The sequence below is a fragment of the Lucilia sericata genome, unplaced genomic scaffold, assembly GCF_015586225.1.
Source record: "Lucilia sericata isolate MDLA Ls3-8-SP2 unplaced genomic scaffold, ASM1558622v1 Contig000264F_arrow, whole genome shotgun sequence".
Classification (NCBI taxonomy): Eukaryota; Metazoa; Arthropoda; class Insecta; order Diptera; family Calliphoridae; genus Lucilia; species Lucilia sericata.
In genome coordinates this window covers 305,429-322,617 of record NW_023994289.1, presented here as the reverse complement: position 1 = coordinate 322,617, position 17,189 = coordinate 305,429, and the positions used below count along the sequence as shown (strand labels likewise).

Sequence of the window (17,189 nt, the reverse complement as noted above, 5' to 3'; positions counted from 1 at the left end):
CACTTTTTATAGAAATTGAGATTTTGATGCAGAATGGTAGTATAACTTGAAATACACATGATATAATCAAAAAATTACCTTTTTATACTTTAAACATGTACTTTTGATTCGGTATGCAAACGTGCTAAGTCCTCAAAACAATAAAAATATACAAAGAAAAAGTGCTAAGTCCTTACAATTTGTCATCAATAATTTTGTACATCAACGTCTAGGAAATAGTGTGTAGTTTGTAAAATCTTCAATTGAGTAAGAAATCATGGAATACTTTTTTAAAATAAAGTAAAACAAGAAAATATTGACAATAAACTGATTTTCTTTAAGAGGGATGATATAGAGAACAGCGTAAGTTATGAACCGAATGTCATAGTAGTTAGTAAAGAAATTTTAATTCCTATAAAACTTGTTAACGTTGAATTGCATCGCTATACTGCTATTTTAAGCCAGTTGTGTGCTTTAAAGTCAATCAATTAAAATTCCCATAAAATGTTCTAAATAGTGTTTGGGTGCCATAAAACTTGTTTGTGTGGGATTTCATCACTATTCTAACAGTTATAAGCGTTAGAGTAATTTTTTCAAGGGTACTTTATATGGGAGCTATGGTCAAATATGGACCGATACTCATTAAAATTAGTGTAGCAATTTAAGTTCATTAAAGTTTTCTCTATATAGAATTTCAAAAAAAGAGCTTTCTGAAGGGGATCTTATATGGGGGCAAGGATCGAATAAAGTCCGATGTCCGCCATTCTTTACTATATAATTTTTCAGTACAAAAAAATAACTTGCTCCAAATTTGATCACGATTACTAGCTTCTCAACATGTTTATTTCTGTTTAATCTCTTTTTCGAGCAGCCGCTTGTATGAGGGCTATAAGAAATAGTGGACCTACACTAACAAAATTTTATACACTTCGTCCGAAGGACACAGCAAAATATTTGTATCAAATTATATCAAATTATCTTCAAAATAGAACATGTACGTAAGGAAAAAGTTGTAAGTAAATGTGCTAAGTCCAGCAAAAAATAAAAATTCAGAAAAAGAAAACGTGCTAAGTCCTAAAAAAACCGCCATAAATATTCAACAGCATTATTTTTAAATTGTTTTACTACCGGTATTTAAAAAGGTATTTAAAAAGGAGAAATCTAAGAAAAAAAACTAATTTATGAAGTTTTTTGCTTCTCCTGTAAAATTTTCAGAAGAGGACTTGTTACGTTTGCGTACTAAGCTAACGATATGAGGGATTTCAAGTAAAACGACACAATTTATAATACCAATGTCTTCCGACCGTTATGAAATTTGCACCAATCCTTTTGGAAAGTAGTTTAGACACAATTTTTCAATAAGATCGGACAAGAACTCTCTGATTTACAGTGGGTCAAAGTTTAACATTTTGCCAAACAAATTCTTAGCAAAAATTGTTCCATCATTTAGGACAAATATTAAAAAATATTTGTTTTTTAATTTTTCCCCTTTTTATTTTCTTGTGCTTGGACCATTTCCTTTAAGAGCTTTGTGGTTACTTAGTGGGATGCGATTGGGATATCTACAAAAAAATATTTTAACCCACAGTTTTTTTTAATCAAATTTTTGAGTTCAATTTTTTTTTTCACAAATACCCCTTGCATTCCACTAATTGACAAAGCTCATAAAGGAAATGTTGTAAGCTTGTTTAAAAATACTACAACAAACACGACCATTAAGAAAATTAAGTGTCAAATATTGAAAAAAAAATAGTATTCTTGAATTAAAAAATTATTTTGTTGATAGAAATTGTATAAGTAAGCTTTATTTTGAGCAAAAAAAGGGCCCTTTAAAAAAAATCCTGTTTGTTTCTGTAAACATTTTTTTTTTTTTTTTGGAAACTATGAAGAAATTGCTATCTGAACTCCTTAAGACAAATTTTGCTAGGACCAATAGGAGAAAAGTTACATTCATTTGAATAAAACTCTGTATGTCCAAAATGTGCAACTCTCTAAGTCCGACAGTTCTGGACCGATAGCGCTGAAAATTTGTGTCTGACCTAGTATCTAATAGTAGTAACCTTGGTGCTAATTTCCTCAAAATCGATTTTTTGAGTTGGGTCACTTGATATGAAATTGCCCATATACATACATACATGATTTTATATGTATGATGAATCTCAATTTATAACAAAATTACTCATACGCCTAGTTGTCCCTATATACTATTTAAAAAAAAACTCCCAAAGAAGCGAAAAAGACGTAGATTTTACTCTATGGAAGTACTGAAAAATACCTGCAGAAGTGATGATTTTAACACAGGCCTGTCATAGGATTGATGTTCTTTTTATATGCAGCGAGTTGTCCAACTTTGGTGGTGTAAATATAGCTTAATAGAATGATTTTGTTTATGGTTTTTCGACTAAAAAGTGCTATTTTAAACAAGTTATCGTGTAAATAGGAATTAGTAAGGTTATTAAAAATATATATTATGAAAGGAATATTCTCTTCTTGTGCAATATTTTAAAAATTGAACAGTTTTTTGCTCTTCTAAAAACTGAACTTTATTGTTTACCTTAGTTTTGTTTTTAAATAACATTTATTGTATAGTTTATGCTCCATGTATTCTTCTATATACATATCTTTATTGTTATTATTATTTTTATGGAATAAATTTAAATTTAAAATAAATTTAGAATATTTTCAGACTATTCATTTCGTTCATTAAATAGAAAAAGAAAAACAATAGTTTTTAAACTGCAATTATTATTTATCAATTAATTTCTAAATGCAACACATATAGACAATAAAATAATAGCAGTAACCCAACAAATCTAAAGGTCTAACTTACAATTAAATGTTAAACATTTAAATATAAAGTTAAAATATTTTAAATAATTTTAATTTATTATAATACTCTATTTTAAATATTTCATTAGAATTTTCAAATTTCATTTGATGTTAAATTTAGTCTAAGAATGATTAGATATCAGATGAAATTTTAGAATGTAGTGTTTGCTTAGATGTTTCTACATTCATTTAAACCAATAACATCAAATGCTCAACAGACCGTTTATTTTAACGTAATTTTGTGTTGTGTTTTTTTCTATCAAATAGTATTTGTATGGTTTTATATCACTCGTTTTACCAATAATATATGAACGAGTATATTTTACAAAATGAAGAAAAAAGAAAACAGATACAACAACGAAAACATAAAAACCTCTTTTGTTAAAATTAAATTGAAAAATAAATTTTTTTCTCAACATTTTAACAAAACACATGCATAAATAAATGAAGGTGAATGTATTCTACAGATACAGACAAATTCTCACAGATATAAAGTTACAATGATATATAAATTATATATGAATATTAGGGTCATACAAATTGTGTATAAGTTATATTAATTAATTTTTTCATTTCACTTTCAACATCAATTTGTGGAATTAAAATTAAAATTTTTTTTTTTTACTAGATTTTCTTTAAAATGTCAACCAATATTTTTCCTTCCTATATTAGTGGTTTATTTCAGCATTGTCCTAATATTTTCAAATCATGATACTGACGAAACAACTCAAGATTCAATTAAAATTGCAAGTCGAAATACATATACTTAGTATGTATGTATGTAAATGCTGGCAACAGAATAACAGTAACAATACAAATGAAAAAGAAATAATATAATTTCAATACAATACTATTGTTTATTTAATTAAAAGTAAACATTTCCAAATGTATCCGTAAAAAAGAGCACAACAAAAGTACAATAAATATACCACACGATTAAGCTCATACACATAGACTTTCACCGCCAACTCTTATTCATATTTTCATATGAAAAATTTCCAAGAATTGCAATAAAAATCAGAAATATCTATTGCTTAGTGTTCTCATATTCAGATTCCTGTAAAATAACAAACATTGTTTTGAAATTTATAAAGTTAGCACCAGTTTTTATCGAATAGTATAAAATGTACAGGCAAGAGTTACAAATACAAAAAGTTCGTTCAAATAAACATTGTACCGTGGTCAAAATATACAATCGGGCGTCATTAAATTGCAACTAAATTATTATTTTCAAATATCAAAGAAGTAAGGAAATGCAAATTTATTTGTATATAATCCAATGGAATAATAAAATGTTATATATCAGTGAAAAGCTAACCGAACAAAAACCCTGTAATGACTTGTACTTACACAACTACTTACTTTTGAACTACTACATACCGCATTACTTTTAAGTACTCTTATAAAGACTTTCATATAATCAGATATGTTAAGCACTTAATTTTGAGTTTTGCCGTGTTATTTGCACATTTATTCACACACAAAAATAATATTGTTTTTCTGTGGTAGTGGTGTTGTAATACTGCGAACTAATGAACAATAGCACCAGGTTCGTATTCTGTGTGAGCATTTTATTGTGAGTAAAATAAAACATCCCAGCGGTAAATGAAACAAAGTACTTAGATAATATTCGATGACATCAGTATGACGTTCTAAGCGAGCAATCTAAGTACTTAGAGTGCAATATATGCGTAATCCAACATATCATGCACTTTAATTATAACATAGATTACGATTTAAGCAGAGAGTTAGCTGCCTTTTTCATGTTGTTTTTTGTTTTTATTTCTTTAAAAAAAACTTAACTAAAGTACCGTTTTATTTTTCTTTTGTATACTACATACATGAAAAGAAGAATATTTTTGTTTCAGTTTAAAGTTGATCTTTTGTAAGTGACGTTGTGTTTTGTTAAAAAAGTTATTTTATTGTAAAAATTTAAAATAATTGTAGTGATCTAAATGGCAGAAACGGACTTAAAATTGGAGTAAATTTACTTCATATATTCTAGTTTTAATACTGACAATTTCCTCTTGATTATTTACAGGATCTCTAAAGGAAGATTACCGAAAGTTTCAAAAGAAAATTAAGATTCATTTCATTTATCTTCGTTAAAATTGTTTAATTATATTTTTATTGAATTAACTATAATACATGTTTATTATTTGATGATCATTTTTAAATAAACTTGCATAATTTTAAAATAAATATAAAAAATATATATTTTTTTATAACATAATCGGAAGACATGGTACTTTAACTTACAAATGCAAATAGGATTGTAATCTACATACATTACATTCTTATTTGCAAGCGTTTATAGGCGTCTCATTAACTTCGCTAAGAACTCCACACATAATGTAAGTGAAATTTTAATTTGTCTTAATGATATTGTGGCTTACATTATAAGCGAGAGCACATCGATGAGGCAGCCTAGGACACTTTTATGTTAAATCTAAGTGGAAGAATAAGTTAAAGCATCACCACTGACTGCCACGAAATATCACTTAGATAAGCGAGTACATAATGTGTATTTTTACCGCTGGGATCCTTTTAACTTGCTATTTGAATTGTTAATATTAATCCACGATTTCGACTATTCCCTATACAATTGAAACTAGGAACGTGATGAAATATTCTCAATGACTTATATATCAGAGGTTAAATTTTGAAGGCAACAGTCAGGACATTAAGATGACATAATAAATATGATGTAGCACAGTTATAACGTCGCGACTATAGAGATAAAGGGAATTGTTTTAAAACTTTAGAATGAAATATTTTAAAAGTCTGATGTGATGGAGAAATTCAGATTCCTATTAAGTGCTGTAATAAAATATTTCTGCTCTTTATAAATAATAAAGTTCCTAGTTATTATACCCTTCACCTTCGTAAGAATAGTATATATAAGTTTTTTATTATATATATTATGTCTGTCCGTATGTCTGTCTGTTAAAATCAATTTTCTGAAGACCCCAGATATCTTCGGGATCCAAATCTTCAAAATCCGTTAATAATTAACGGAGATATGAGCAAAACTCCAAAATAACCTCTGAAAATTTCATCAAAAAAGAATATTCTTTGCATGCTTTGACTAAAAAGCAACAACAACAACATTGCCTATTGGAAAAAAACGTATGTTGAAATGTATGTTGGTTTTATTGCTTTGGGTTTTTTTTTTGAGGTTTGGTTTCATTTGGAGTTGTTATTGCTGTTTTTTGTTTTGTTATTGCTTAAGTAATGATAGAGTCGGGAAAAATTAAATAAATTGAAATTTTATATAACTATACATATATTAATCATTTTTTAAACACACTACGGTGAAGGGTACATTAGATTCGGCAAAGGCAAATATAGACTTCTTACTTGTTTTTAATTAAAATATATAATATCATTATTATGTCACCCTGTTACAATTTTGAAAAAAGCTTTCACACATAGAAAAGTTATTATGCAATTCTGCATAGTACGTTTTTTATAATCTGCTCTTGTGTCCTTATAAAAGGACTTCAAATTTCAAAGAACTGACAATTTCAAACAAATATTTTAAATACTTATTTGTATGTGTTGTATTATGCTAATATTGGTATCAAATGAAAGCTGGGAATCTGTACATTCTATCTATATTATTTATTTGACTCAAAATCTAAAAAGAAATTAAATTTAAAAATGGTCTCATTTTCGAAACAAAAATTTGAAATCGTATGTCCTTTAAACATTTAGGTCCTTTTACAGGGACATAACAGCTGATTATGAAAAACTGAGTTAATACAAATGGCCCAGAGTTTTCTATACACATAGATTTTTTCATGTGTGAAAATAACTGTTGCATGGTGTATTAAAACCCAAAATTAGTTTAAAATTATTTACCATATTTATTAATTTTATAGCAAAATTAATTTAAAATAATTTACCATATTTACAAATTTGAATAAGTTGTAAAAGAATAACATCCTCGACTAATATAAAATGTAATTTGTATTGAAATAATAAAAAAATATAAAATTAATTATTTTTTTATTACATTTGTTTTTGTAAAACCAAACGCAAGAGTTAATGCATTGTAAATTAAATTAAAAATTTTGTTAATACTTACAATATCTTACTATTTAATACATAAATACGAACAATGATTTAAAGATGAACACGAATAAATGAACATTATTCATTAACAAAACTAATATTATGCATGTGAACATGGAATGTTTCCCTTAAAGCATTTTGCTATGCATTGTAAAATTGTTGGATACATAAATACAAGCAGAAACTACAATCTGCACTTTTATTCCTTTTGAAATAATTAATAAATACGTATAATTCTAAGATATATTACATATAGCAAATTTACACATATTTAGATGAAGATGTAAAGAAGATTTAAACCAAATCTCATAGAGGTCTGCTGGCATTATTAGAGTTTAGTTTGTAAAAAATGGATATATCTATAGTTGCCCCTCTAACCGTCATATGGTTTGTCTTCCGTTTACCTACATACATATTTATGTATTTATACAAACTACTATGTAATTTGCCACAGGTGTATTGATAGCATGACAACATGGAGTTTACGACAAATATGCATATACATACATATGTATGTATGTACCTATATGAAGTAAGCATATTAATGTGTAGAATAAATTATCAGTACTAGAAATATAACTAACATATTTTGGAATGGGTTCTAAAGATACAGAAAGGAGGACATGTTATTGCTTAAATTAAAATTATTTACTAGGTCAGGTCAATACATTCAAAAAAAAAAAACTTATAATTTCTGAGCAGATTATGTTCAGGTTAAGGAAATCTAATCATACCTATTTAAGTAGTTCATATTCTTGAAATAAAGAGACAAATTTGATCAGACTTGTAGTTTAAAGTTTTATCTCCATAAATTCAAACCTTTACATATCTTGGATTTTAATTCATCTGTAAATGACACACTTTAAGCTAAAACGTTGTTTTGGTTTTCTTGTTTTTCATTTGAAATTCATCTTGTTCATTACAGTTAAGGATAGTTAAAGTTGTTCCATCATACATGTGTTCGTATATATAAACATAAAGTAATACACGTTTCTGACAAGATAATTTATTGGTTTTGTAAAATTACATAAGTGACATATACATATATATGTATGTATAATGTACTTAATACATATCATAGGGTAAATGCAAGTTCTGCAATATAGGGAATATTTTTAAACAATGATCTCCTCCCTTTATGCACCTTAATGGGGGGAGATAAGAAGTCCAACCCCTAATACCTTAGGGGGCAAACCTTACAGTCAATGTACCAGCATTTTGCTTAAGTATTACCCATGTCTAATCTCTTGCCATAGAGGTACTGTTGTGTCGTTAACAGAATCGATAATTATGGAAAGTATTAGTTAGCTACATAGCAGCTTTTATCATTATCTCGTTATAAGCTAAAGTGAAAACAATCAACGCTTACACACACACTACTGCCTTCTAAACTTAGTCCAAAATGTTATTACTTGTTATTCATGACATCAACTCTGAGTACATTTTTCAATCAAAGTTGGACAGCTACAGAAATAAAAGAAGAGACTTAGTAACTCCTTAGAAAAAGTGTTTGAGAGTTTGTTTGTAGATTCATTATTTAAGACGTTATAAAAGCGCGAATACACCTTTATTTTTTTATCATCTGAAAGTCCGAAAACGACTTAAAAAAGGAAATAACATCCGTTATATCTACATCCTTCCTCGAGCTATATTCACCTTAATTTTGAAACAACTCTAAATACTTAAAGAATAATATTGATGTAGATGTAGCTTAAAAGATAACACAGGCCAACAAAATTTGAAAAGTCGAACCCTGAAACCAAGAACATAAAACTTTCCTAAAGGATTGAGCCGAATTTGAGCCAGATTTTGAGCCGAATTTGAGCCAGATTTTCTCTATCACATCTGAGATTTGAGATATCGTGTCCTGAAGTTTAAAAAACAAAACATTTTTGTGTATTTTTTAGACGTCATATCAGCGCCAAGACAATAACAGATATTTCAAATAAAAACGAAGATATGTCAGATATTAAGCCTTTATTTTAAAGTTGACAGAATGAACTTTCATATGGCATACAATACTTTATAAATAAAGTTATCTTGGCGCTGTTATAACGTCTCAAAAAGGGCCAAAAATTACGTTTTTTTCAAACCTTGATATCTTAAATCCCAGATGCGATGAAAAAATTCTGAAGCCAAGTTTAGAGCACAGCTCAACATATGTAAATCAAAAAAGCTAAAAGCTGGAGAAAACAAACCCTCTGAAGTTATTCTAGAAGGAGTAAACTCCCACTAAGTCGTGGCTTAGAACATAATTGAACAGAATCTTAAAGGAGCTTAGAAAGTGACACGGAATAGTTGGCAATGCATGGACATCGAACCAATACATTAATCGACTTTGACATTTGGTAAGAAAATTAAATTGATGAATGTGAAAAGAATATTTCCCGAAGGTAATGCGATAGGAGAACAAATTCCTCACTACAGTCTCTAATCGGCAAATCGAAGAATTTCTCTAATAAAACCCATTTTCCTAGTTCCTCGTAGAATATTTCTTAGCCATTTTTGCCTGGGACGTTGATATGTATGGTGTGCTCTATGTCCCACGCCCCTGTCAGAGTCCTTTGGTTATATATATTCAGCCCAATAAGTATCTTGTTGGCTTTTGTATCATATCTTTGCCTTATAACCAATCCATTTTACTGTTACAGAACAGGTTATAATGTATCAGCATTTTTCAAAGATTATAACATAATAGTGATTTTACTCTCCTATCCACATGATTTAAGTCAAAGTTCGAATCATATCTGTCCACTACCTTATTTTCCTATACATTGTAGTATCTTGGTAACCATAACAGACTTATAGCAAAATATCTCATAATATCGACTAAACAATAATACACTGATCGCAATCTTACTATTGTCATAAATTGTCACAACTGTGAAAATTCCCTCTTCCATAGTCCTAGGATCTCCGCTAGAAATATTCAAGCAATAAAAAGACAAACAAAAAATAATCATTGCTCGCACTTCTTCTTCGTTTTTATACTAATTTAAATATTTTTTTTACATTTTTGTATCTTTTAAAAGATAATTGCTTTAAACATTTTTTTTTTTGTACTTTTTGGCCATTTATGTTGACATTGCTAAATTATTACAAATCTTCCTTAACGGAAATTTATTTGCAATTAATTAAAAATTTTTAAGCTGAGGATTCAGCTTGTGATGTCGTATTGCTATCGGAATTATCGGGTTTAGGTTCCTCGGTCGAGCCAAAAACACACAAGGGACATTTTTCCTTTAAAACAATGCGATACTTGGGATGGCTGTTAAGAATATTTTCATTATTATTTTAAAATTGTAAGTTTAATTTAAAATAAAACTTTACCTTATGCCATAAACAATCGGATTATAGACGGCACTGGTTTTTGCAAATGTTGCTCCCCATATGGTGGCGGTCGGAGTTAAACCATCAATTTTAAATAGACCAAAATAGCAAATAATCAAATATGGTGTCCAGGCAATAAACCACAATGAAATTGTGGTCAATGCTACTTTAGCTAATTTAGCTTCAGCACTTTTATCACAATCTTCGGAAGATCTTAAGGATTTAACATTCATTTTTTTGGCCTGTTCACGCATTGCCTTTTCATGGGCTGCCACTGCAGCTATTATAAACCAATAAGAGTAACAAATCAAAAACAGAGGAGTATAGTAAACCAGTAGAGAGTAACAAATCAAATATGAGCGTGGATTCCATTCTCTCGTCATGGTATCAATGCTACAACCAGTTAGATTGCCTTCGGGGACGTATCTGAAAAGATAAAGCAATTTTTTTGTGAAAATGTACATAAAATTTTAGAAGTAATTAAGTTTGGTAAAGTGGATTAAAATTATTTTTTGTAAAATTTTGATATTCCCAAATTAAATTCATTTACTTACCTATTCCAACCCAACAATGGCATTATGGTCCAAAACGTAGCAAACATCCAAATAGCAGTAATTTTCATAATGGCCAACTTAACAGTCATGGGCCGGCCGGAGACTCCCTTAACAATTACATTATAACGATCCAAAGCAATCATACACATGGACCATATAGATACACAACCAAACATTGAACCACATATAGCATAAATATCACACCAAAATGGTCCCAAAATCCAGGTCTCATAGTAGAAATTTATAATCATGGCCGGACACTGGGAAGCCATCATACAAAAATCGGAAAAGGCTAAATTTAAAACCAACAAATTGGCCGGAGTTCTAAGAGATTTGGTGCCACCAAATATATAGACTACCACACCATTGCCACAAACTGAAATAATAAAAATTACAAAAGTAAAAACACCTAAAATTTGATTCATTTTAGTGTCCATGGGTGGAAAACGGCCCCAAAAGGGATTGACCAAATGCATCATATCGGGGGTGACCTTTAAGTAAAGTAAATTTCATCATTTACTAGACTTTCTTTAACTTAAATACAACAACTTACTCTATCCAATAACGAACCATTAGCCATTTGAGCTTCAAATCGGGGAGATTTGAAAAACTCATCCATTGTCCCATCCAGCACCCACTTCGTCCCTTTTGTAACTTTTATTCTCTGGTATTATTAAAGTTTACAACTTAATGTTTTGTTTTCTCTTATTTAAACTTAACATTTAAAATGTGTCCTCCATTTAGTTTCTATTTATTGCCAGCCACATCCGTATGTACATTTGTATGTAGTATAACTTTTCAACTGTGAAATTGATGGCAAAATTTCTGCTCGTTTCAAACTTATCAAAGTAGTCTATTCATTTGGCTCAACCGTCTTTTTATAGCAAAAAACAATATTGCATTTTCAATCATTTTGATTGTGGCTCTTTTAATTCGATTAGTGTTTCGTGTTGTGTGGCAGAAAAAATAGTCAAATAATGAAAAACTAAAGAAACCAAAATGTTTAAAATCTCTGTTAATAATGAATTTAAAAAGGCATAAATTGCACGCAATCATTTTAATGGCACCCTGCCACACATTTCCAACGTTCATTGAATAGGTTCTTTTAATTAATGCGACTAGACATGAGCTGCTGCTTTATTATCACGTTTCTATTTTGTATGTATGTATATTTGTATATACATACATACATATGTATAATAGAAAGTATTTATCTATAGGTTAGTCTATTTGTAACATCTTAGCTCAAGAATTTAACAGCCTCCAAAGAAGTAATTAAAAGCATAATAACATTGAATTCGTTCAAAATTAACTATTCATCCTACCGACTTGGTATTATAATTATTTCGTAAATAGGGTATTTTTGATTCAATATTACCGAATACAGTATTCTTTCTACTTCCTAAGCATTTTTTCATTAAAAAACAAGTAAAAAAGTATAGTCGGTCGTGACCAACCATATCATACCCTACACCACTTATGAATATTAAATGTGATTTATTTTTCATAATAAAACATTTATCTTCTATATTACCTTGTTGCGATACATTTAAGCAATTTATGGATGAAAAACTAATATTCTGAAAGAGGCTTTATATGGGGACTAGGGGCAAATATGGACCAAGCCCGATAACATTTTGTAAACATATTTATATTTATATAATATTTATTTGTGCTGAATTGCGATATTTGTGTTTATACGTAAATTTTGGACATTCAAGTAATTTTCTGAAGGGGACTTTGTATGGGAGCTAGGGTCAAATGAGGCCCGATCTTTATGAAATTTGGCAAGGTCATCAAGGGTTGTATAAACACTTTTTATCGATATATAGGTATATTTAACATAATTATGAGCACAAAAGGGGTATTGTTGTATGGGTGCTATGACCGATTTTAACCATTTTCAATAGGGTTCGTCTTTGGGCAAAAAAAACGTGGGGACTAGGAGCAAATATGGACCAAGCCCGATAACATTTTGTGAACATATTTATATAATATTTATTTGTGCTGAATTGCGATATTTGTGTTTATAAGTAAATTTTGGACATTCAAGTCATTTTCTGAAGGGGACTTTGTATGGAAGCTAGGGTCAAATGAGGCCCGATCTTTATGAAATTTGGCAAGGTCATCAAGGGTTGTATAAACACTTTTTATCGATATAAGGTATATTTAACATAATTATGAGCACAAAAGGGGTACTGTTGTATGGGTGCTAGGACCGATTTTAACCATTTTCAATAGGCTTCGTCTTTGGGCAAAAAAAACGTGTTGTCAAATTTCATTCAATTATCTTAAAAATTGTACTTTGTGCACAAGGTTTACATGGACATCCAGCCAGACGGACATAGCTTAATCGACTCAGAAAACGATTCTAAGCCGATTGGTATATGACGAATATTTGTGTATGTTACAAACATCAGCACAAACCCAATATACCCTCCCCACTAAAGTGGTGTAGGGTATAATTAAATGACAAGTCTTTACCTGAGGTTTGATTATAAAATCAATAAAGGTGTCAGCTCACTGTCAGTAGTTTATAAATGAAGACAATTCATTGTTGAATATGAAAAACAAATTTTGGAATACATATGTATGTATGTACATATATGAACATTGGTGATTAGATTAATTTGAACGCCAGAGTGTTTTCGAATGAGAGATTTGTTCAATTATGGACCAAGTTCCCCTGAATTTATAGAAGTAATATTTATTGAATTCTAACAAAATTCTATTATAATGCTACACTTTTGAAATAATTTATTAGTTTTAAACTGATTTTTTGTAAGAGGGTTTATATGGGGGACCCATTCTCATACAAATAGGTTTCCTAACTATAAGTTTCCGTTCCTAAAAACTTGTTTGTATCGAACCGTTGTTTGTATTGCACCGACATTTTAAAGCCAGTTATGAGCGTTAAAGTTATTTTCTGAAGAACACATCATATGGGTTTATAGTGAATTATTCTCCTCATAGAATATGGTAGACAGATTTTCGTTTTTACAAATCCTGTTTATTAAGTCAGTAAAGAGCGTTTTCTGAAGGAGAACTTTTTTATGATCGGACCAAATATCCGCTCTGCAAAATCATTTTGGATACATAAAACTAACTTTTGTCCGGACATGGTTAAATCGTCTTAGAATTTCATAAGGAGCCAGAATATACATATATACTTTTATGGGTATACAATCAATATTTCGATGTGGGTATAAAAAGTAAAAATAAGGGTCGGTAAAGCGGAAAGTCTTTTGAACTGGGTTACAAACCCATAGGGACTTAGAAAACTCCACAATGAATTGCTAGTTATCAATATTATAAATTAAAAAATATCTTTCTATTTCATTAAAATAACAAATTGGCTTAATAGTACCAAGAAATGCTAACTTATGGTATAATTAATTATTTAAATTTTAAATGTATTCATAATAACATCATTAAAGGTTTATTAAACTAAACCTAAACTTCTTTAAAATAAACTTATTTAAATTGTATATCTATTTAAAATATCATAATTGTCGTTTAATTATAAATTCTTAAATTCATTGCTTAACAACAGTATCAATTGTTATAATTATAATATTTAATTACAAGAATTAAAAGAAAAGGTATTTTAAACATTTACAACAGATTTAAATTACCAAAATTTAACGTAAATAAATTAAGTATCATTTTCATAATAATTATTAGAATATTTCTTGGAATTTTTATTTCTTTATCTATTCATCAGAAGTTGTTGTTCTCACAATCAAAAATAATAGATAAAAATAAACTTCTTTTCTTTTTATAAGAAATTCCAACAAAATTTTTGATTTTTGTATACTTACAAACTAGATATTTGAAATAAGTATTAAAACAGATTCCTCATACCTTAGAGGTGAACAATTATACAGGTCTGCAAAGAATAATTCGAATAAAAACATATAATAAAAACATACATACATACAGAAAAAGTACACTAAAAGACTCATAAATATATCGATTAAGCTGCAATCGTGGTTAAATGTTAAACAAGTTCAACACAAAACAAGTATGAAGGTATAGTCGGACATGGCCGACCATATGAATTTTGACCTTTAAGTCATTTTCTGTAGGGTAATTCAATTAGACTTTTATAAAACTAAGTTTTGCCGAATTTTTTGGAAATACTAGAACATTTAACATAATTATGTTTTGAATAGCCCTATTCGGGGGGTACGGTTATATGTGTACACAGAAAAAATTATCGGTAGTTTATTTTCAATTAACATGTTTTCTTCTTTCTTTAACTTTTATTTAAACAATTTTTAATTGTCATAATTATCTCATTGTTTTGATCCTAAGTATACAAATTTGATTAAACTTTTAATTGAATCAATTCATTTTTTAATTGGCTGAAAAAGTTTTTCCAGCCTACTTTTTTTATTTTGGTTTTTTGTTTTGATATTTTATTTAAATAATTTAATTATTTATAACGGAAAATAATTCTCAAATAGTCAATAATATTTTAGGCATAAGAAGATGAAGTTTCATAAATATTTTAAAATTTATAAACACTTTATTTGTTCAAATGTGACAATAAAGAGATATTTTTGAGAGTGCTTAACGCATTGTTAAAGGTAAAGGAATCCTTTAATGTTGAAAGCATTCAATTAATGCTTTGATTGTTTCAATCATCGACTTTATTGATTTTTAATACATTTTTAACCAAACTGTTCAATTTATTTGATTAATAAACTAATTAAAATGTAAGTTTTATTTTATTAAATATTTAATTTATCCAATTAATGAATTAACTAATTTTAAATTTTGAATTTAATTACTGATGTTAATTGTTTTGATTATTTCTTTAATTGGAAAAAAATATTTTTTTACAAATTTCATAATTGATATCATCATTTTGTTGATAGGTTCAAAACTTGCTTGATACAATCAATTTGGTAATTAAAACACATTTTCAGTTTTTTCTGTGTACGGTTGTCCTTGGGCGAGTTTTTCAAATTATCTTGAAAATTGCGTCCTATAGCGAGCGCACAAGCTTTACATGGACACACTGATAGATAGGCAGACAGAAAGACAAACGGACAGACGGACATACTTAAATCGTCCGCGAAAGTTATTCTGTGCCGATTGGTATACTTTAAGGTTGATGTAGAACCAATACTTTTAGGTGTTACAAACATCAGCATAAACGCATATTACCCTCCCCACTATAGTGGTGTAGGGTATAATTATACTTTAAAGCATGTCGAAAGTCTCGTCATATGTTATTCTAAGTAATCTACTAAATATGACTTAAACTTTCATAACCGATTAAAAAAACCATGGATTTCTAAATCTATAAGTTTTCAAATAATCAAATATGAAAGTATTTATGCCCATTTCTTTATCAATATTTATGTCAGTAAATTATTCTATTTGCACCAATGTGCAATATTGTTAAATATTTAAAAGACTAAAGATGTTTTAGCTGATGTAGTAGATAAAAATTATAATAACAATGATGATGAAATCATGATGATAGATTGTAATGGTGATGAACAACAAATAAACAAACAACTTCCTTCGTCAATCAAATGCTCGACACAAATTAACACACTAACACGCTGTGATACTCATACCAAGCCAAATGGGTGGTATTTCAGTATTGTAGAAATACCGGCAAAAAAAAACTAAAACTTTTCAAAACATTAAAAATAAGTGAATTTCTATTGTTATACTTAGTTGTTGTTTTTGAAAAGTTCATCAGCGATGGGAGAAAAACAAAAACTACTACATTTATGCATACTTGTTAAGGAAAGCAGGAGAATGTCAGGATTTTTGAAAGTATTTACTGTTTCTAAATGTTGGAAAGTGAAAGCTAGGGTTCTATAGTTGAAACGAAAAGTCGACTTTTCGACTTTTTTTCATTTAGTTAAAAGTCGACTTTTCGACGTTTCGACTTTTTGCATTTTATAAAAAGTCGATTTTTCGACATTTTTCATTTAATTAAAAGTCGACTTTTAGACTTTTCGACTATAAGTATTTTATAAATAGTCGACTTTTCGAGTTTTTTCGACTTTTTCCGACTTTTCGATTTTTTTTTTTTTTTTGACTTTTTGACTATTTTCGACTTCTTTCGAATTTTTTTCGACTATTTTTTACTTTTTTCGAGTTTTTCCGACTATTTTAGAGTTTTTGACTTTTTTTCCACTTTATTAAAAATTCCGAATATTTTTGACTTTTTTCTACAATTTTCGACTTTTTTCGACTTTTTCCGACTTTGCGACTTTTTTCGAATTTTTACGACTTTTCGACTTTTTTCAACTTTATTCGACTTTTCGACTTATCGACTTTTTTCGACTTTCAGACTTTTCGACTTTTATTAACAAAGTCGACTTTTCGACTTTTTGCACAGACGATAGTCGAGTTATTGACTTTTTTGGAACAAAATAGTCGACTTCGACT

The 17,189-nt window shown here is 28.7% G+C and overlaps 1 protein-coding gene across 1 annotated transcript; it reads right to left on the bottom strand.

The window, feature by feature from the left end:
• Positions 1 to 9,851: 9,851 nt before the first annotated feature.
• Positions 9,852 to 11,636, bottom strand: LOC119602908 (opsin Rh2). The gene is made up of 4 exons (XM_037954707.1): positions 11,323 to 11,636; positions 10,770 to 11,260; positions 10,216 to 10,641; positions 9,852 to 10,153 (listed from the first exon to the last, which is right to left on the bottom strand). The coding sequence occupies exons 1-4, from the start codon at positions 11,386 to 11,388 to the stop codon at positions 10,030 to 10,032; spliced, it is 1,107 nt and encodes a 368-aa protein (XP_037810635.1). The 5' UTR covers positions 11,389 to 11,636; the 3' UTR covers positions 9,852 to 10,029.
• Between the last annotated feature and the right edge of the window lie 5,553 nt (positions 11,637 to 17,189).